The 20,574-nt window shown below is 46.0% G+C and overlaps 1 protein-coding gene across 2 annotated transcripts; it reads left to right on the top strand.

The window, feature by feature from the left end:
* Nucleotides 1–25: 25 nt before the first annotated feature.
* On the top strand, nucleotides 26–20,230 carry Ddo (D-aspartate oxidase). 2 transcript variants are annotated; one of them, XM_075945062.1, is made up of 5 exons: nucleotides 26–126; nucleotides 2,263–2,437; nucleotides 5,673–5,781; nucleotides 9,881–10,057; nucleotides 17,278–20,230. In XM_075945062.1, exons 2-5 carry the CDS (start codon nucleotides 2,266–2,268, stop codon nucleotides 17,843–17,845), a joined length of 1,026 nt encoding a protein of 341 aa, XP_075801177.1. In that variant the 5' UTR covers nucleotides 26–126; nucleotides 2,263–2,265; the 3' UTR covers nucleotides 17,846–20,230. The 2 variants fall into 2 exon arrangements, with proteins under 2 accessions (XP_075801177.1, XP_075801184.1); XM_075945069.1 differs by lacking the exon at nucleotides 26–126 and adding an exon at nucleotides 2,133–2,177 and having other exon boundaries at nucleotides 17,278–20,190.
* The last annotated feature ends 344 nt before the right edge of the window (nucleotides 20,231–20,574 follow it).

Genomic DNA, 20,574 nt, shown 5'->3' with positions numbered 1-20,574 from the left:
TTAATCATTTCCCCAATGGGAAGGAGTTTTGTTTTTTCTGTCTCTTAGGAAACCAGGCTAACTGGTCACTGGAAAACAAGTGTTGGTGCCAGGGCCTCCGGGAGATACAAGGCAGCCTTCTCAGAGGTATTTGAATCCCCACTTTTGGCTCAGGGGTCGTTTTGTCTGTACTCTGGGAGTTTGGGGGGTATGACTTGGTGGGATTGGAGCCAGAGATGGACAAGTCCTACCATACCAGGATCCTTCCTCTCTTTCTGGCTCTACTTCCCCTACCTGGCAGCTGGTTTATTCTTAGTCACAGATGGCTTTTGCCCTTGTGCCCTTACCAGAGCTGTGGAGAAAGCTGCTGGGCAGGCAAAGGCACTGTGGAATAGCGGGGCTAGTGAGGACATGGCTGTCTGTCTTCTATTATTCCCCTGGGCTCCAGGACTTCCCTCCTCGGGTCTCCAGCCTTCTCTGCCAGACTCTCCTGTGCCTGGAACCCTTCTCGTTTTCCCCTCAGCTCTGGTGGTCTAGCGTCTCAGTTTGCCTGCCCAGAAACACAAATACAGCTCAGTAGTAGAAACAGCACACTCTAAAGCTCCCTGGAAGGTTTCAGAGGCTCACAGAGTGGGGGTCCTGTAGAGCGAGGGAGGAAGCAGACAACCCCCAGAGCCAGCCCTCACGGCCTCTGCCATGGCTGTTTCAACCTGACCTAATGCCCTGGCTGGTGCTCTTTGCAAGAAGGAATTGTACCAAGGGCAGATTTTTTTAAATTAATTAATTTATTTTTTCATTGAGAAAAGAAAGAAAAAAAAACTTTTCACCTCTTCCCAGCCTCCCATTTCCCTCCCCCTCCTCCCACCCTTCTCCCCCTCCTCCCACCCTTCTCCCCCTCCTCCCACTCCTCTCCCCCTCCCTCTCCAGTCCAAAGAGCAGTCAGGGTTCCCTGCCCTGTGGTAAGTCCTAGGTCCTCCCCCCCTCTGTCCATATCTAGGAAGGTGAACATCCAAACTGGCTAGGCTCCCACAAAGCCAGCACCTTGCGTAGGATCAAACCCCGTGCCATTGTCCTTGGCTTCTCATCAGCCCGCATTGTTCGCCATGTTCAGAGAGTCCAGTTGTAACCCATGCTTTTTCAGTCACAGTCCAGCTGGCCTTGGTGAGCTCCCAGTAGATCAGCTCCACTGTCTCAGTGGGTGCCAAGGGCAGATTTTTATGCTGACAACCTGAACAGCTGGTTGGGTATTAAAACTTTGCTCCCCAAGTGGCAGTGACTAACTAGAATAATTGTTACATTGGTCCCCCCCTCTTTAATTTGGATTGAGCCCGACAGAGGGAGCTGGGCAGGGAGCAGATATAGCAAGACAAAGAAGTGAAGGCAGGTAGGGGCTGCCAGGGGAGGGTACTGAAGCCTTTGCTGCCCTCTTCACCTCCCACACAGATGTCAGCCTTTGGGCCCCCACCACAGGTACCTGGAACCTACGTTTTCCCCATGCCCTCCCACAAGAGGCCTATTTGGGAGAGAGCCTCCATGGCCTCTCATTTACCACTGTAGGAGCTAGTAAGAATGCATTTGGTCTCGTCTTCATGAGGGCATGGAAGCTGGAAGACCATGGGCCATTCCTTCATATTATAGAACCATCCAGGGCACAGTCCAGCCAGGATCCCAGCTTCCCTTATTTTGAAAATGTGCTGTTCAGGTCCCAGGTCAGGCACTTCAGGCCCAGAGTTCTGAGAGCAGGAAGAGACAGTGATGGGGTCAGGAGGCAGGGAAAAGGGGGTTGCTTTCCAGAGCGGTGAAGAAGTTTCGGTCAATAGAGCTCTCCGTGATGCTATCCTTCCAAACATATGCACAAATGCTCCGGCTGGTGCCTCTGTGTCTGCTCTCCAGCGGGTCCTAGGAGCATAGGCCACAGCTCAGCACCTTCCCAGGCCTTGATTACCTCACCAGCACTCCCTAGGAGGTGCCCGGGGCGGAAAAGTTCACGCAAGCGCACAGTGACTAGAAAGCTGCGTCCAAACGCCGTGTGGTGGTGAGCATGGCGGCAGAGCTAGACTGGTTTTGTCTTGGTCACTAATGCCTGTAGAGACCTCGTGGCTCACACTGTTATTTCATGGAGTGAGAGCTTAAAGATTTGCTGGGCTTCACCCACGGGAGCACCGGAAAGACATCTTACTCTGAGAGGGCTGCCTGATGTAAGGAAAGAATTGTCGCCTCGGGCTTTATCTGGGCAGAGGATTCCCTAAACAAGGTGGACAGTTTGCATTTCGCTCCTCTCAGGCCATGGAGACCGTGCGCATCGCAGTCGTCGGCGCTGGTGTGATAGGACTGTCAACTGCTGTGTGCATATCCCAGATGGTCCCCGGATGTTCCATTACCGTCATCTCAGACAAGTTCTCTCCCGATACCACTAGCAATGTAGCAGCTGGAATACTTATTCCTCACACGTATCCAGGTGAGAAAGGGATCTATTTGCAAGATGCTAATTTTGTACTAGGTGCTTTTCTTGTGATCCTCGCTCAGAGTTTCCTTGTGTATACCAGGCCCGAGTGAGTGAGCCTGAAGGCTGCCTGGTGTACCCGGGGCATCTTTAAAGGAGGGAGGGGCTTTGTCACCCAAACCACAGGTCCTCCGCTCTCTCTCTGTGGCTGAGAGCCTTGGTGTCCTGGGCTAGCTTCATCTTTCTGCTGTTGCTAGTGGAAGGCTTTGCGCTGTTCCCCAGATTTCTGCCAGAGACGTGATCAATACTGATCCTCCGGGAGGCTCTTGTGAGGATCAGAGGAGCTGATATTCACAGAGTTCCACGCAATGCCCTGCATAGAGCCATCACCCACCTTCATTTGCAATTATTCCTGCCGCTCCGGCTGCTGTAGTTTTGTTTGACCGGCACTTGAATATGCATTAAGTCACCATGCTTGAATTGGAATTGGCTATTATTTGGGGATGATTTCTGTAGCGTATGGTTCTTAGCCACTATTCTGTTTTTAGGGTGCAGGGGCAGGAACATGGGAGTGTATATTAAATCAGTTCTCCACACTGACGTGTTATTGTAGGACAGTCTATGAGGTCTGACAGAATTCTGTAGTGCAATTGTTACTTCTTCTTTATCTCTAAACAAGCAGCCTGTCTGCAATTTTGGAAGAGAGTGTTGCACTCATACACACACTTTTCATTGATGACAATGAAATATTTATTTATTCAATATTAAAGGGTTATTTATTGGTTTTATAGCGAGTGGATTATTTAAAAGTCTTGCTACTAATATGTATTTATTGACTTGGGGCCCTGCTGGTCACCCTCCATTTTTCCAGCCCACTTGTTTTTTTTTTTTTTTAAATTTATTTATTTATTAAGGATTTCTGCCTCCTCCCCGCAACCGCCTCCCATTTCCCTCCCCCTCCCCCAATCAAGTCACCCTCCCTCATCTGCTCTAAGAGCAATAAGGGTTCCCTGACCTGTGGGAAGCCCAAGGACCGCCCACCTCTATCCAGGTCTCCTAAGGTGAGCATCCAAACTGCCTAGGCTCCCCCAAAGCCAGTACGTGCAGTAGGATCAAAAACCCACTGCGATTGTTCTTGAGTTCTCAGTATTCCTCATTGTCCTCTATGTTCAGCTAGTCCGGATTTGTCCCATGCTTTTTCAGACCCAGGCCAGCTGGCCTTGGTGAGTTCCCGATAGAACATCCCCATTGTCTCAGTGTGTGGGTGCACCCCTCGCGGTCCTGAGTTCCTTGCTCGTGCTCCGTCTCCTTCTGCTCCTGATTTGGACCTTGAGATTTCTGTCCCGTGCTCCTCTGTCTCTGTCTCCTTTCATCGCCTGATGAAGGTTAATATTCATGAGGATGCCTATGTGTTTGTCTTTGGGTTCACCTTCTTACTTAGCTTCTCTAGGAACATGCATTATAAGCCCAATGTCCTTTATTTATGGCTAGAAACCAAATATGAGTGAGTACATCCCATGTTCCTCTTTTTGGGTCTGGCTTACCTCACTCAGGATAGTGTTTTCTATTTCCATCCATTTGTATGCAAAATTCAAGAAGTCCTTGTTTTTTACTGCTGAGTAATACTCTAATATGTATATATTCCATACTTTCTTCATCCATTCTTCCGTTGAAGGGCATCTAGGTTGTTTCCAGGTTCTGGCTATTACAAACAATGCTGCTATGAACATAGTTGAGCATATACTTTTGTTGTATGATAGGGCCTCTCTTGGGTATATTCCCAAGAGTGGTATTGCTGGATCCAGGGGTAGGTTGATTCCGAATTTCCTGAGAAACTGAAACACTGCTTTCCAGAGTGGTTGCACAAGTTTGCGTTCCCACCAGCAATGGGTGAGTGTCCCCCTTTCTCCACAACCTCTCCAGCAAAGGCTATCATTGGTGTTTTTTATTTTAGCCATTCTGACAGGTGTAAGATGGTATCTTAAAGTTGTCTTGATTTGCATTTCCCTGATTGCTAGGGAAGTTGAGCATGACCTTAAGTGTCTTTTGGCCATTTGAAGTTCTTCTGTTGAGAATTCTCTGTTCAGCTCAGTGCCCCATTTTATAATTGGATTGATTAGCCTTTTACGGTCTAGTTTCTTGATTTCTTTATATATTTTGGAGATCAGACCTTTGTCAGTTGCGGGGTTGGTGAAAATCTTCTCCCAGTAAGTGGGTTGCCTTTTTGTCTTAGTGACCGTGTCCTTTGCTTTACAGAAGCTTCTCAGTCTCAGGAGGTCCCATTTATTCAATGAGGCCCTTAATGTCTGTGCTGCTGGGGTTATACGTAGGAAGTGGTCTCCTGTGCCCATGTATTGTAGAGTACTTCCCACTTTCTCTTCTATTAGGTTCAGTGTGTTCGGACTTATATTGAGGTCTTTAATCCATTTGGATTTGAGTTTTGTGCATGGTGATAGATATGGATCTATTTTCATTCTTTTACAGATTGACATCCAGTTTTGCCAGCACAATTTGTTGAAAATGCTGTCTTTTTTCCATTGTATACTTTTAGCTCCTTTATCGAAAATCAGGTGGTCATAGGTTTGTGGGTTAAAGTCAGGGTCTTCTATTCGATTCCATTGGTCGACTTCTCTGTTTTTATGCCAATACCAGGCTGTTTTCAATATTGTAGCTCTATAATAGAGTTTGAAGTCAGGGATGGTAATGCCTCCAGACAATCCTTTATTATATAAGATTGTTCTGGCTATCCTGGGTTTTTTGTTCCTCCATATAAAGTTGATTATTGTCTTCTCCAGATCTGTGAAGAATTTTGATGGGATTTTGATGGGGATTGCATTGAATCTATAGATTGCTTTTGGTAGAATTGCCATTTTTACTATGTTGATCCTCCCAATCCAAGAGCAAGGGAGGTCCTTCCATTTTCTGGTGTCTTCTTCAATTTCTTTCTTCAAAGACTTCCAGCCCACTTGTAAGGAGTCTCTCAGTTCTTCCTAGTGTCCCAACAATGTCCTTGGTGGGATTTCCTAGTCATGCACTGATTCCTGCTCTGACTGGCATTTTGGGAATATTCCTTGTATGCTTCTGGCTCCTGTGTCAGGCTGCCCTGCCTAGTCTATTTCCCTCCATCAATAAATCATTACAAGAGTGGGTCAGATAGACATCAGCGTCGGAAACTCCGTGGATCCTGTCTGAACGCTCCTCCCTGAGTGCGTTAGTATCACGATCATGTCCTCTCTGCCGCCCATTGCAGACACGCCTGTGCCCACGCAGAAGCAGTGGTTTACAGAGACCTTCCAACACCTGTCCACAATTGCCAAGACTGCAGAAGCCGTGGATGCGGGCGTTCACCTGGTGTCTGGGTAAGAAAAGGAATCTGGAATTGTAGAATTAGAACAACACAGACAGATACCAGAGATCAGCAGGACATATTTGTAAGAGGGAAGACTTAGAAATGGCTTCAGAAAACTTAGGAAACATTACTTAACAGAATCAGTTGGCTTTTATAAACAATAACTATTGCAATTTCTTATCACAAATATTTTCTTGAGTTTCTTCAAGGAATGTGAAATGGCTTGAAAATATGCAAATAAACAAAGATCTCTAATAGTGAATAAACCTGAGTTTGGGTGCGTGGAGGATGGAGCAGCTGACAGAAAGCAAAGCCGTGTGACACGGAAGGGGCCCGAAGACCTTAGGCGGAGGGCTGTCTGATTTATTTGAGAATCATTAGAAAATGGGATGACCCCAAAGGTAAGTTTTGTAGGTGGAGGGCTAGTGTTGGAATTGAACCCAGGGCCTTGTGCATGCCAGGCAAGTGCTCTGCAACTGAACCATTTCCAGTCCTAAAGTCATCTCTCGAAGTGCCGTTTGGAAAATAGAACTCCTGCAATGTCTAACACCTTTCTGTTTGATTGTTCATATCTGATCGAGAGGAAATGCATCCTTGAGAGGTTTGAGAACACAAATAGCACTTAAAACATGATAATTTCACTCTGCATCCTCTTAAGTAGAGATGACTAAATATTTTAGCATCTTTAATGTAGGGTCTCTATGTCAACAAGTGACAGAGTTTGTCACCTGTGCTACCCCATGTGTTCACACGGCCTTCTGGAGAGTAGGTGTATGCTCACCTTTGACGATGTTTCCAGGTGTTATTCTGCTTTCTGCCATCAGGACTATTTTAAAATACCTGTCTTGGAGCTGAAGAGATGGCTCAGTGGTTAGCACACGTTCTGTTCTTACAGGGGACCTGGGTTCAGCTCCCAGAACCCACTTGCTGGAACTCTAGTTCCAGGAGATCTGGTACCCCTCTGGCCTCTGTGGACTCTTGCCTGCGTGTAGTATACATAAAGGTATGCAGGCACACATGCTTATACATATAATAAATAGGAACATTTTGCAAAAGACAGGAACGAAAAGTTCTAGGCTCCATGGACACCTTTTCTAAGTGCATACTTCTTGCAGAAGGATGTCTGCTCTTTTTCTTTTTGCCTTCTGTGTTGGTTTGAATGAAAATGGCCCCCAGAGGCCCATTGGGAGTGGCACTATTAGGAGGTGTGGCCTTATTAGAGTAGGTGTGGCCTTGTGGGAGGAAACGTGTCACTGTGGGTGGGTTTTGAGGTCTCATATTCAAGTCAGGCCTAGTGTGATCTGCTGCCTGAGGATCTGGATATAGAACTCTCAGCTCCTTCTCTAGTACAGGACCTGTCTGCATGCTACCATGCTTTCTACAATGACAACAATGGACTAAGCCTCTGAACCGTAAGCCAGCCCCAATTAAACGCTTTTCTTTATGAGTTGCTGTGATCATGGTGTCTCTTCACAGCAACTAACTAAGATACCTTCCCTCACCATATAATCATGAAGATGGATGGTGATATCCTTACTTTTTCAAAGTCCCTACCTAAAGTAGCATGTTTTGCTTAATCATCAAGCTGTGAACTTTTTTTTTAATGGCAGTTATCTTTCCCCAAGGTTAGTTGCTGAGTCATATTGAAGCATAGTGTTCACCGTGTTACGGTCATGCTGAACATGTTCCAAAACCAATAGGAATTCATCAACATTTAGAAACAGGCATGTCCCAATAGTCTTTCATTTCAAAATTAAGGTTTTGTAAATGTCTTGTGTACCTTTGATGTAACTTTAATTTTCAATTCATTCCTTCAAAAAGACTTTTGGTAGCACTCTCTGTACCTGGTCGTCTAGGTCTTAGGGATATGACAGTGAAGACTTTTACATATAGTAATTGCTTAATAAATATGTGTTAAGTGAATTTTACAAAAGATAGATACAGTCCTGTTCTCAAGTGGTTGTGAGCTGTGGGGAATGTCGTAAACCTCACAGGCTACCGGAGGCTGGAGTACAGAGAGCTATGGACACATATGTCAGGAGAAGGAACTTGCTCCAGGAACTCCTCAGAAGCTGTGTAGGAACCCTCAAGATGAGTGTAAGTTAACAGAGGTGAAGGGACAGAGACAGGGTGGGTTCAGAGGAAACAGGCCCGGGGACTGTGGTATATTGAAGGACTCAAGTAAATCCATAGTACTGAAAAGGTCCTGGAGTATTTTGTACAGGGAGTTTACTGTTTACATTTGCATTGCAAAGACATTTTACCTGTAGCTTAGAGACTAAACTGGGGGAAGAGAGATGAGAATTGGACACTTGGATAGTATGGAGACAGAGTAGTGGATTTAGATGGGGTTTAATAATTAAGTCAGGTGAATGCTTTTAAGCACTTGGGAGGTAGAGGCAGGTGGATCTCTGTGAGTTCTATGCCAGCCTGGTCTACAGAGTAAGTTCCAGGACAGCCTGGGCTACATAGAGAAATCCTGTCCCAAAAATTGGGGGGGAAAAAGGTAATTTGTGTGGGGAAATAGGGTTTAAGGAGGATTCTTATTATATCGGGGCTGGATGGTTAACATTTTAGAATTGGATACTCTGGGAGGGGACGCAGCCCAGGCAGGGTATGCATAATGATATGGAAGAAAACTCGTCTTGCCCAAGCGACACTTCTACCTTCTCAGGGTTTGTTTTGGTTGAACTGTTCTGCTTAGAGACACAGACTCTGGTATGTTCACAACCACATATTTAACTTTCAGATTTGTGTCTTGATGTTTTACAGTAAAGGTGATTGCCAACTGCTGATGGAAACAGCCCAGTATTTAAAAAGTCCAAATGTGTAGCTGCTATTGACAGTCTGTTACTGGCTTCTTCTTCTTTTAATATCTAAGTTTTTAAATCATTTGAAAATGTCAAGCAATGTACTTTGATCAGATTCATTCAGTGTTACAGGCTTCTTGTTGACCACCAATACCACTGTAGACTGATCCACCCCCACCGTGCTGTGGTCCCCCCACCCCAATAGGTTCTTCTGGTAACTACTGACTTCATAGAAGTCACACCCTTGCTTCCTTCCTATTATCCAGGTGTGGTGATGCACACCTTTAATCCCAGCACTCAAGAGGCTGAGGCAGAAGGATCACTATGAGTTGAAGGCCAGCCTGGATTATATAGTGAATTCTAGGATAGCCAAGGTTACATAGTGAGACACTGTCTCAAAGTCAATCAATCAATCAATCAATCAATCAATCAATCAATCAAACAAACAAACAAAATCCAACCAATGTCATGTTCAAAAACAAGGCTAACTGTAGGTGGAGGCTGCTTGTTCATTTCTTGGCTGCCCAGACCTGAATTAATCACACAGAAACTGTATTAATTACAACACTGCTTGGCCTCTACATCTTAAATTAACCCATCTCTATTAATCTGTGTATCACCATGAGGTTGTAGCCTGCCAGCAAGGTTCTGACAGACTCCGCCGGTGTCTTTCTCCTTCGGCAGTGACATGGCTTCTCTCTGACTTTTCCTACTCTCCCTCTACATCTCTTCTCGGATTTCCCACCTGGCTTTACTCTTTTAAGCCACTGGCTGAAAGCAGCTTCTTTATTAACCAATGGCAATAAAACATATCACAGCACACAGAGGGGAATCCCACATCAGTTAACCTTTGAATTTCTTGTATTTTCCCCTTTCTTCTGAACATGAAGTATTGTGCAAAAAAAACTTTCCTCTAAAATACATAATCAACATGTAAAAAAGGAAATCATGGCAAAAACATTTCAGAGAAAAATAAATTAACTTGAAGATTTAAAAAGACATGCTATTTGTTTTTTGCCATGCTGGGAATTGGAAATCTGGCCTGGTTTGTGCCTGCTGGGAACTCCACCACCCAGTAAAGCCCCAGCCTGAGAGCGCTTTACAAATGCCTGCCTGCCTCTGAGGATCTGAACTCAGCCATGCAGGTACCTGAACCCAAGGGGATGGAAGAACTGATCTTTTCCTTTGGGTTTACAGGAAGTGAAGTTTTAAAGTGCATGAGGGAACTTTATATGCATTTTCCGAAAAATACAAGGTTTCACAAAATTTAAGGAGCACCTCTTCCTTCCCGCGCCTCAGGTGGCAGGTATTTCGGAGTGTCCCCACTGAAGAGGTGCCTTTCTGGGCTGATGTCGTTCTGGGATTTCGAAAGATGACCGAGGCGGAGCTGAAGCAATTCCCTCAGTATGAATTCGGTCAGGCTTTTACAACCCTGAAGTGTGAGACCGCTGCCTACCTCCCATGGCTGGAGAAAAGGTTGGTTGAAATGTCCCTGTGTTCCTGTTTGACATGGTGATAAATTATTGCACAGCTGTTAGTAAAACACACAGCAGACTCTTCGGGGCTCCTAAGGGCTCTCCTGGACTGTCTTGCTGCTCACAAATGGCCGGCCGCTCTGTGGAAGCCTCTGGAGAGTGTCCATGTGGCAAGGACTCACGGTAACTTTGTGCCTCATTTGTCCCCACTGCCCTGGAGAAAAGCCAGTTACTGAGAAATCTTAGTTTCTTTATTCAGAAAATGGAGGCTTTGAGGCAATGCATTTATAACTTTACTTCTTTGGAAGAGAAAATTTTATGTTTATCATATTTTTTTTAGTTTTTTCTCTTTTTTAGTAAAATAGCTTTATTATTATTTATCATTATTACTATGGTTATTATTAATTTGGTTATGAATAAGAATATTGAAATTGAGGGTTTATCTAAAGTATGTAATTGTTTCCTTAAAATTCAGTTCTTAAATCTTTCATTTTGGCTTGGGTTTTAGCACTTCCTGTTCCTAGCTTTGTAGGGTACACAGCGAGAGTGTTTTGACTTGAGAGCCATCAATGCATCTCTTGCAGGTTTGCTCATCCATTGCATGAGGTTGGGGGCTTGGAAAACATAGGATCTATCAATCCCCAAATCTGGGAACTGGGTCAATAACCCTTATCTGAAATGTTTGTGCACCAGAGGCATTTTGAAATTTAGTTTTCTTTCTGTTTTTTTTTTTTTAAATCTATCAATGAGCCTGGTATCTGGCCAGATGGCCAATATGGTGGATGACGAAGGCTACCTAACCCCTTTTCTTCCATGAAAGACTTTGTGGAACAGGGGCAGGGCCTTGTTGCTGCCCGAGAGGAGCCCTTTAGGTTAGTGCAAAATGGGGCAATGTCACTGTGAGGGAATGGGACATTTAGGGATCACTCTGTGGGCTGGGCAGACCCAGATGGGTAGCCACACAGTCCCTGCTGTTCCTTACACTTGGGCCTGTTCCGTTGCCTCCTACGCCTCTTCCCCACAGTGTGAGTGCTCAGCCTTCTGTGTCCTCATTCCAAAGGGAACATTCCTCCCAGCATGCCATGTGGCAATGACTTCAGCTTCAGCACCTGCTAGGATGGTACATCAACCCAGAAAAAAGAGATATTATTTTATTACAACTTAAACTGTTAATGTTTTCCAAGAACAGAAAGGCTCATCTCCTTCTCAAACATTGCCCATGGTGTCAAGAACAACCTGGCACACAAAGAGCCCTCAGAGGTTTAATCACCCGTGCAGGTAATATTTTATGTCTTGGGACAGTAAAGTCACCTGCTTGGCTGCTTTTTTTTGCTTGCAGTCCCAGGAAATAAATCACAGAGGCAATACATCTCCTGCCAGGCAGCCTACCTAAATAAATTACCCTGAAGAGGCCAGAGCCACCCTGCATTGGATGACATCTAGGAAGCCTGCTGGTCCCTTTCAGTGCCGGAGGCCTAGAATTTAGCTGGTTTCTTTCCAGGACACCAGGCCTTATCCCATGGCCCCGAGGTGGCCCACACAGCACACAGTGCTGACCTCCCTGCCCATACTGATTGGTACCTCTGTTGTTTTTCCTGGGCAGGCCCGCCATCCCCCAGTTTTGTGTGTATTCTTTTGTCTTTTCCCACCTGCCTGACTCTTGTGATTTCCTAGGAAGCTATATAAAAATTCACACTGGCATTGCGCACCACCTAGGGGACATGTTCTCCCAGTTTTAAATTTGTTCAGCTTGCAAAGGCCTTTTTTTGTGTGGGGCAGATTCTTGCTCCTCCTATCCAGTGCACAGTGGGTCTACTGGAACAGAGCTTCCCACTGAAGTAGCCCTTAGGGTATTGGTTCTTAACCTGTGGGTCACAACCCCCTTTAGGAGGGAATCACATATCAGATATCCTGCATATCCATAGTAAAATTACAGTTCGGAAGTAGCAATGAAATAATTCTATGGTTGGGGGGTGACCACAACATGAGGAACTGTATTAAAGGATTGCAGCATTAGGAAGGTTGAGAGGCACCATCATAGGGTTGCCTCCCTGTCCCACATCTGTTCCCCAGTGCCTGGTCAGGAGAGTGTGAGACTGTGGGCTCCAGCACAGGGTTGAATGTGTTCTCTGTTGATTTTTTCATGGGTGGGTAAGGACAGAGTGAGGGGACACTGTCAAAGGTGGCAAGAAGATGCTACCTATGTTTCCTGATAGTGGTGGTAAGGCTTGTAGGGGACAGATGAAGGATGTGTCGGATGTAATGGCCTTGGTGGCTTTTATTAAGATGCTCTAAGGCATCTTCTTGGCTGGACTTTCTTCCTCAACACAACACCTCCTCTATGGACTAAGGGAGCATGGCTACTCCCCTTCAGGACCAATGCCTATAGAAGCCCTGGACCAAATCCATATATGTTCCTCCAAGGGACCAGAGGCTGCTTTACACCTGGTGCCTGGTGTGGCCTGGAGATTCGTACGTGTTCATGGAGTAGTGCCAGGCCGGGGTGGACACTCAGAAAGCTCTGCCACAGTCGGCAGTTTGTTGTAAGGGAGTTAGCGAGGGTCACAGTCAGCAGACAAGAAACACTGTGAGGGCAGAATTAGACTGTATGCATTTGGCTGCTTTATAAACCTAAGATCCATTTTAAAGCTAGGGGGACTTACGTGGGGCATAGCGACAGGAAGCGTTGCTATGAAGAAACTGGGGTTCCCCTGTAAATCTGTATGCATATGACTTGCCAACTGAAATTTAAACTAGGCTTCTTTTTTCTTCTTGTTTTTGAACAAAATGACTGAACATGGTTGATTTTTTTTTTAAACTCTGATAATAAGGTGTCATTCTTTGGTTTGAGAGCAGGGATTCAGCTGGAAGGCTGGTTAGCAATGCACATATAATAATCCCAATATAACTCTCTAATTAAGTTCCTGTCCTTGATCCCAGTCCTGACTGTTTCTACCTCTCTTTATGTCAGATACTCTTCATCTTCTGTGTTCCTTCCAAGCCCCTCACTGTGTCTCTCCTCTCCACTCCAACCTGTTTTCCCATGGGGACTAAGAACTCATTCTGGTTGACTTTGGAGACCCCCCCCCCCCCGCCAGAATCACCCTCATTCATTCTAGGTTGAGAGGAGAGCTGACGACATACGGAGAGAGATGTCCTCCATCAGTGCTGGGGTTTGTTAGGCTCAGAGCTACTGGTGGTCCTACTAAACCAGGATTGGCCCCATCCTCGATAAACCGATTAAACACGCTGGTGACAGTGAAAAGCAGAAAAAGGAGCGATGTTCAGTCTAGCCACATGTGAAGAAGATCAAAGAGGCCTAGTCCACCCTCCAGAACCAGATCGACCTTCAGGGTGCTAAAATTAGGCTTGAGTTTAAATAGAAGGCCAGAGGTACATATAGCGGAATAGCTCGGTCAGGATGTGGTCGGATTTTCTTTGTTGTGTCCAGCTCTAGTCTTTCCTGTAAGGTGAACTAACCAGTCAGGGCTGTGTAAAACATCTTTCCAGGAGACACCCCCTCCACCATCTGACACAATGGTCTCAGCCTTCTTCTCCCAGCATGAGATTCCTGGGGAAATCTCAATTTCTTGGCATCCGTTTTTCATTAGTTTCATAGCTAAAATGAGAGGCACAAATGTCTCTAGATTATCTTCACCCCTGCCAGGGTGGGCACCTTCAGCTTTGAACCCCAACTCCAGGCAGCCCTACCCTGCCTCTGGCCTCCTCCATGCTTTGGGAATTGGTGCCCGCACTCTCTGAAGGATGATGCTCAGCTGCCTGAGATGCCAGCTGGGCATGGGCACAGTGCCAGCCTCCATCCTCTCCCAAGACATAGAGTTTTCCAGGGGATATCATCTGCAGAGGTGTAGCACCAAGTCTTTCTACCTTCTCTCCAGAGTAGACGTACATCTACAATACGAGCTTTCACCTTATAGCACAGCAATGCAGAGGGTTATGTAGATAATATTCGCAAAATAAGGTATAGCCTGTCTCAAAGGCATGATTGGCATCTTGGAGCCCACCTGGATTGTAAATGATTTAAAATGTCTATCATTCCTCATTTTCTATTCATTAAGTGTTTCAGGGAGTTGATCCCAGGTGATTGGGTCCCAGCGCATGGTCTGTGCAGTTAGCTTTCCTCTTCATGGGGCTGTGCCCTCCCTCCTGTCCTGTTCCCCCACCAAAGGGGCCCTGCTCCCTGCTGCCAGTCCTCACTGTAGTATCTCCCACAGAGCCCCTCCTTCCCGCCAAGTACTCTTAGTTAATAGAGCCCCTTTCCTCATGGATTATGGGGCCATGCTGTGCTCTTTTTGCCAGACTCTCCAGAGGAAAATGACTGAGCCTTTTCTGTCCCTAGTTGGTCTCCACAACAGCTGTAATAGCAGCTTCATATGATTGTAAAAGCAACTTCTAGGCACCTGGTCATTTAAGTTAACATCTGACCTCAGGATACAGTTCCCTCCTCTACACTGGTGCCCCAAGGTTGCCTACTGCACACTCTGATGAGGGTGTTTTTTCAGCTGAGGTTTGCTCTTTGCAGGTAACTCTAGCTTGTGCCAAGCTGACAAAAACAAAAACAATCAACCCCCAAACAACACATCCTTCTTCCAGACAGCTCCTGTTCTGCTTTTGTGTGTTTCCCCTTTTTCTTTCTTCTGACCCCTTGAGTTTAGCAGTTACTTGCAGAACCTGGGTAGGGGGTTGTCTACTTACTAGAAAACAGGAGAGGCGGTTCCTCCTCCTCCAGCAGCTACCAAGGGAAGGGTGGGGTCTCCAGGGCCCTCCCCATCTGTGATGAAATGTTGATGGGTCCAGGCTCGTGCAGCTCCCAACAGCTGCTGGGAGTTCATGATTGCAACAGCTGTAGAATGTCCAGCAGACATTTTTTCCCCAGCACTTTCCCCCTCATTCTGGCTTATATTTTTTCCACCCTATCTTTCAGTGGTGCTGGTGTTTATTTCTTAAATATCACAAAGGAAGTACAGAGTGCTGGTTAGTGCCACCACAAAACACCAATTTTTCTCTTTCTCATTCTTTCTTTTTTCTTTTTTTCTTTCCTTTTTTGTACAGCATTCAGCCTGAGAGAACTACTTCACCTTTGAAAACACTGCCCATTAACGTGCATTCAACGCACATAATCTCAGTTTCCAAATTGTTCCGTGGAGAGAGTGGAAACTCCTGTCCTCCCTCCTTTTCGTCACTCTGTCACACTAGAGGTTTTTATTGGTTATTTGTGGCCTTATGGAAATGTTTCCAGAGTCCTTGGTTTTCTTGCTGCAGGTAAATGCCATAGCCTTCCCTCGGTTTTCTGAATAACAAGCTAGGATACATAGGGTGAAAATTAGTGCTTGAAACGACCTCTTGGACTGAATGGAAAGTACACTCCAGGCTCAAATTATTGAGGGCTTAGCACAGCTGGGCCTTCTGTAAATATTTAATATATAATACATGAATCCAATCCAGAGGTTTCCGGCTGTCCTTCAGATCGCTCAGTGATGGCGTGGGAGTGCTCCCTCTTTTGGGAGAGGCTGTGGTGAGTAAGGGGCTGAGCTCTGACCAGCAGCCACCTTCTTCTGAGCTGTGGAGAAGACGCAACTCCGCTCCCCAAAGCTGACTGAGCTGCTGTTGGGGCCTGTGATGCCGGGTGCGGAGATGCTGTTTACTCTTCTCTACTTGTGAATTTTTCTAGAACTGCGGACCAGTGCCCAAAGCCAGTTCCTTCCAATTCACAGTGCAAGTTTCAGTGGGACTTTCCAGCTAGAGAGTAGATTGTCAGTCTTTTCTTGTTGTGTAAAATCAGTGGTTATTCTTGTTGTGTTAAAATGCCACCTTCTAGACTCGTCTTTACGCTATGTCCTGAAGTTTCTGGCTTTTACTTGGGTTTTCCTTTGCATAAAACCTTTGTTCATCTGGCACGGAAGGGAGGTGTGCTGAGAACCAGCGTGTGCACCTCTGCTCTCTCAGAGGTAGGGAGGGCACAGGCACCCACACCTGTTTCTGTTGAAAGTCTTGAGTTTTCCATTTTCTCTCTGGGATGTGCTTGAGGGACAGCAAACAGGGAGATGGACGTCTCTGGGCTACCACTCTGTCAGAGTTCTCCTGAGATGGAGCCAATGTGTGTTCGTGTGTGTGTGAGTGTGCATGTGTGTTCATGCGTGTGTACATGTGTGTTCGTGTGTGTGTACATGTGTGTGTGAGTGTTCACATATCTGTATCTGTTTATTAAACGTTACCCCGTCAGCTATCTACACTGCCTTCCAGTTCTCTTTCTGGCCCTTGAGGAAGGGCATCGTGCCTTCCAATATTTTTGTCCCCCTTAGCAATGTTTTGCTTCTAGATCACCAACCTGCATCTTTTGTGCAGAACTGCCAAGAGTCTCTTATATTAAATCCCCTGTAACCTATAAGGAACCTAGAAACAAGATTATAGGATTACAAGGGATTAAGATGATGAGATTACTGGGGTTATTATTTTTTTAATGGCTCCAGAATTTCCACATTGGAGATGAAGATAGTTGCTGGGATGGGGGTGGCAGTGGTTGTGCAACAATGCGAGCTTACCTATTGCCACTTACAATACGCCTCTGAGCTGGACACGTAAAAATGGCCCAAGTAGTGAGGTTTTGTGCTGTGCGTATTACCCTACAATTCAACAGTGATTACAAGGCTTACTGAGCCATTTCTTCTCATTAGTGAAATATTTGGTCAAAAAAAAAAAGGCTGTTGTTTATGCCATCAGTTGTATGTTTTGTTCCTTTTGTGAAAACATTCTGTGTGTGTGTGTGTGTGTGTGTGACAGAGAGACAGAGAGAGAGGCAGAGACAGAGAGCGCAACCATCTACCAGAGCGAGCTGACTAACACAGAGCCACATGCAAGGACGAACAATGCCTGACGGGATGCGGAGGCAGCAGAGTCGGAACAAGAAGTGCTTGACAGTTTAAAGCACACTGAGTCAATTTGGCATTTATTTTGCATTTAGATATAGAAACTCTGTGAAATGTTTTAAGAGCAAGACACACAATTTCTTTGTTTTAGATATCCATAATAGGCTTTCCTTTAGGACCAACCATAAGAGTATTCCTTGGCCCAGGATGTAGCTAGGCTGTGCTGCTGGGAGCTCTGGAAGCTCCCAAGATTTTGTTGTTCCCGTGGGCCTGTCCTTCATTTCTGGGAAGTGGTGAGAGGTGGTTAAGGCTCACCCCGGTCTCTCTTTCCCAGGTTAAAGGAAAGCGGAGGTCTGCTACTCACCAGGAGAATAGAAGACTTGTGGGAGCTGCAACCATCCTTCGACATCGTTGTCAACTGCTCAGGCCTGGGAAGTCGACAGCTTGTGGGAGACTCCATGATTTCCCCTGTAAGGGGCCAAGTGCTCCAGGCACAGGCCCCCTGGGTGAAGAATTTCATCCGAGATGGGAGTGGCCTGACGTACATCTACCCTGGTACATCCTACGTAACCCTGGGAGGAACCAGACAGAAAGGAGACTGGAATCTATCCCCAGATGCGGAACTTAGCAGAGAGATTTTTTCTCGATGCTGTGCTCTTGAGCCCTCCCTCCACAGAGCCCGCAACCTAAGAGAGAAAGTAGGCCTGAGGCCCAGCCGGCCTGGTGTGCGTCTGCAGAAGGAGATCCTAGTTCGAGGGGGACAGAGGCTCCTTGTGGTCCACAACTATGGCCACGGGAGTGGGGGCATCTCAGTGCACTGGGGCTCGGCTCTGGAAGCCACCAGGCTGGTGATGGATTGGATCCAGACCCTCAGGACCCCAGCTCCTGTGTCAAAGCTGTAACTGACACCAGGCGTCAGCGAATGACCCCAGGTGATGTTGGTCAGCGCAGTTCAGGGTTCACAATGGGGCCTCATAATGTCTCCCTGGCTGAAAAGTTGACTCTGATCTTTGTTTTCACAATCAGAAATCATACAACACAGTAGACTCAGAAAGCTTGCCACTAACGACGTATGGCACAAACCTCCATTTTGCCCAAATATGTGTTATTAAAAAAATGTTTAACCAGGTGGCATATGCCTTTGATTCCAGCACTCGGGATGCAGAGGCAGGCCAATCTTGGTGAGTTCGAGGCCAACCTGGTTTCCAGAGCGAATTCAGGACAACCAAGACTACACAGAGATACCCTGTCTTGAAAAACTAAAGCAAACTAAAACAAAACAACCAAAGCAAAAACTTGTTATCTAGGGTAACATTTGGGGAGGGTCTAATGCTAATTTATATGAATTATATAAGTGATACGGATTTTTGTATCTTTAATCCACAAACCCGTACTAGGAGACAACTTGTGGGAAACATTTGGATCCCTGTCAGTTGTAGAGTTGTGTGAGATCCTCTTAGGTCATAGAGCCAACCAAACAAGCCTTACTATTCCTTTAGGTAAGACCACACAGTGCGGACCGCCTGTCTTTAACTGGAGACAAAGCACGGTTATTGCCAGCGCAGGCGGCCGCCGCTTCCTCCCCTTGGCTGGTAATGATGGTAGAAGACGGAGGTGGAGTTGCCTATGAAAACATCGCCAGTTTGGGAGCAGCTAGGTGTCTGTCAATGTGTATGTTCTGTTGTTTCTGGGACCAAACACCCAACAGAAACAACCTAAAGAGTTCGTTTGCTTGTTGTTTTGGTCCACCATGCCAAGGGAGGGCCCTTTAGAACAGAGCTGTTCGGCTCAGGCCTGTAAGAAAGCAGAGTAGAGGGGCAACAGGAAGTATCAGGGCCAGGTACAGCCTGTACACGCCCACCGCAGTTTATACCTCTTCCAATCAGCCCCCACTTCCTATACACCTCCCTTCTCCCAATAGTTCATTCAGTTCTTGAATTCATCAATGGATTAAGTCATTGATTAGGTCGTTTGTATCTACCCTCAGCCCCACCCAAAGGGGTGTTTCAGTAATCATCTAAGTAATTCATTCCCCCATCTTGTAAAGCTGACAATGGGGATCTACCACGGCAGTCACCTGGGCTGCGTATTCCATTACCACAAATGACGGAGAGACGGCTGGCTGCACGGTGAAGGAGCATGGCTGAAGACTGAGTAGTCTGTGCAACCAGAAAGCTAATTGGCTAATGGAGATGGAACAGTCATTTTAAATGACATAAAATACAAAGTATTCTTCATGTTAAGTTAAAGAGTATTGGGGAAGAAAGAAATGTGTCTTGCAGTAAAATAAGTTTGAGAATTGCTGAGTTGAATAATTTAGTGTGATTCCCTAACTTTGCCTGTGCAGGGTGGACCCTCAGGAGTGCTCTTGGCTTAGGAGAAGATGTACCCATTCATTGAGATAAGCAATCCTGGGGCATGGATATCATTTAATTCTGGAGGAAGGTGCCTTTTGTTTCTGAATAATCAAGTCTATCTTGAAGGTATTTGAGGGAGGTGTGAGATTAGTCATAAATACAGAGACAGGGCCGGAGAGATGGCTCAGCAGTTAAGATTGATCACAGCCTCCTAGAACTACAGCTTCAGAGAGTCCAACGCCCTCTTCTGGCCTTCATAGGTATGTGCATGTGCACACACACCTTAGTGTTCTGTTGGTGTGAAGAGACACCATGACCCTAGCAACTGGAGCTGGCTTACAGTTTCAGAGATTTAGTCCATTATCATCATGGTGGAACATGGTGACATGCAGGCAGATATGGTGCTGGAGAAGGAGCTGAGAGTTCTACATCTGAACCCATAGATAGCAGGAAGAGTGAGAGCCACTGGGCCTGACTTGGACCATTGAAACCTCAAAGCCCACTTCACACTTCCTCCAACAAAGCCACACCTCCCAGCCCCTCCCAGATAGTGTCACTCCCTGATGAACAAGCATTCAAATATATGAGTCTATGGGGCCATTCCTATCCTTTCACACACACATACATATAGATGCACATACATATACATTAAATAAATCTTTAAAGAACATTTTAAAATGCAGAGATGAGAAGATTCCCAGCATAACTTATTTTCATTTTCCTGTTGAGGTTTTGCACATGATTTTGCATGTGTTTGAAGGAGCGCTATGCCAAGCCTTCAGAGACTGCAGTATTTTGATGAGCTATGAGCCTTGTTAAACCAAGCAGGGTTATTTCTATTAATTTCCACCAGGGGGTGATATTGTATCAAACTCAAATAAACTAAACTGGAAATTTAGAAATGACAAGAAATAAAAAGTAGGTACCTCTGTGTGACATGTGTGAGGAGTGTGTGTGTGTCTGTGTGTGTGTGTGTCTGTGTGTGCGTCTGTGTGTGTGTGTCTGTGTGTGTGTCTGTGTGTGTGTCTGTGTGTGTGTGTGCGGCTGTGTGTGTGTCTGTGTGTGTGTCTGTGTGTCTGTGTGTGTGTGCGTGTCTGTGTGTGTGTGTGCGGCTGTGTGTGTGTGTCTGTGTGTGCATCTGTGTGTGTGTGTGCGGCTGTGTGTGTGTCTGTGTGTGTGTGTCTGTGTGTGCGTCTGTGTGTGTGTGTGCGGCTGTGTGTGTGTCTGTGTGTGTGTGTCTGTGTGTGTGTGTGTCTGTGTGTGTGCGCGCGTCT

Source organism: Microtus pennsylvanicus, chromosome 1, assembly GCF_037038515.1.
Source record: "Microtus pennsylvanicus isolate mMicPen1 chromosome 1, mMicPen1.hap1, whole genome shotgun sequence".
In the NCBI taxonomy this organism is placed as follows: Eukaryota; Metazoa; Chordata; class Mammalia; order Rodentia; family Cricetidae; genus Microtus; species Microtus pennsylvanicus.
This window is presented reverse-complemented; position numbering and strand designations above follow the sequence as displayed.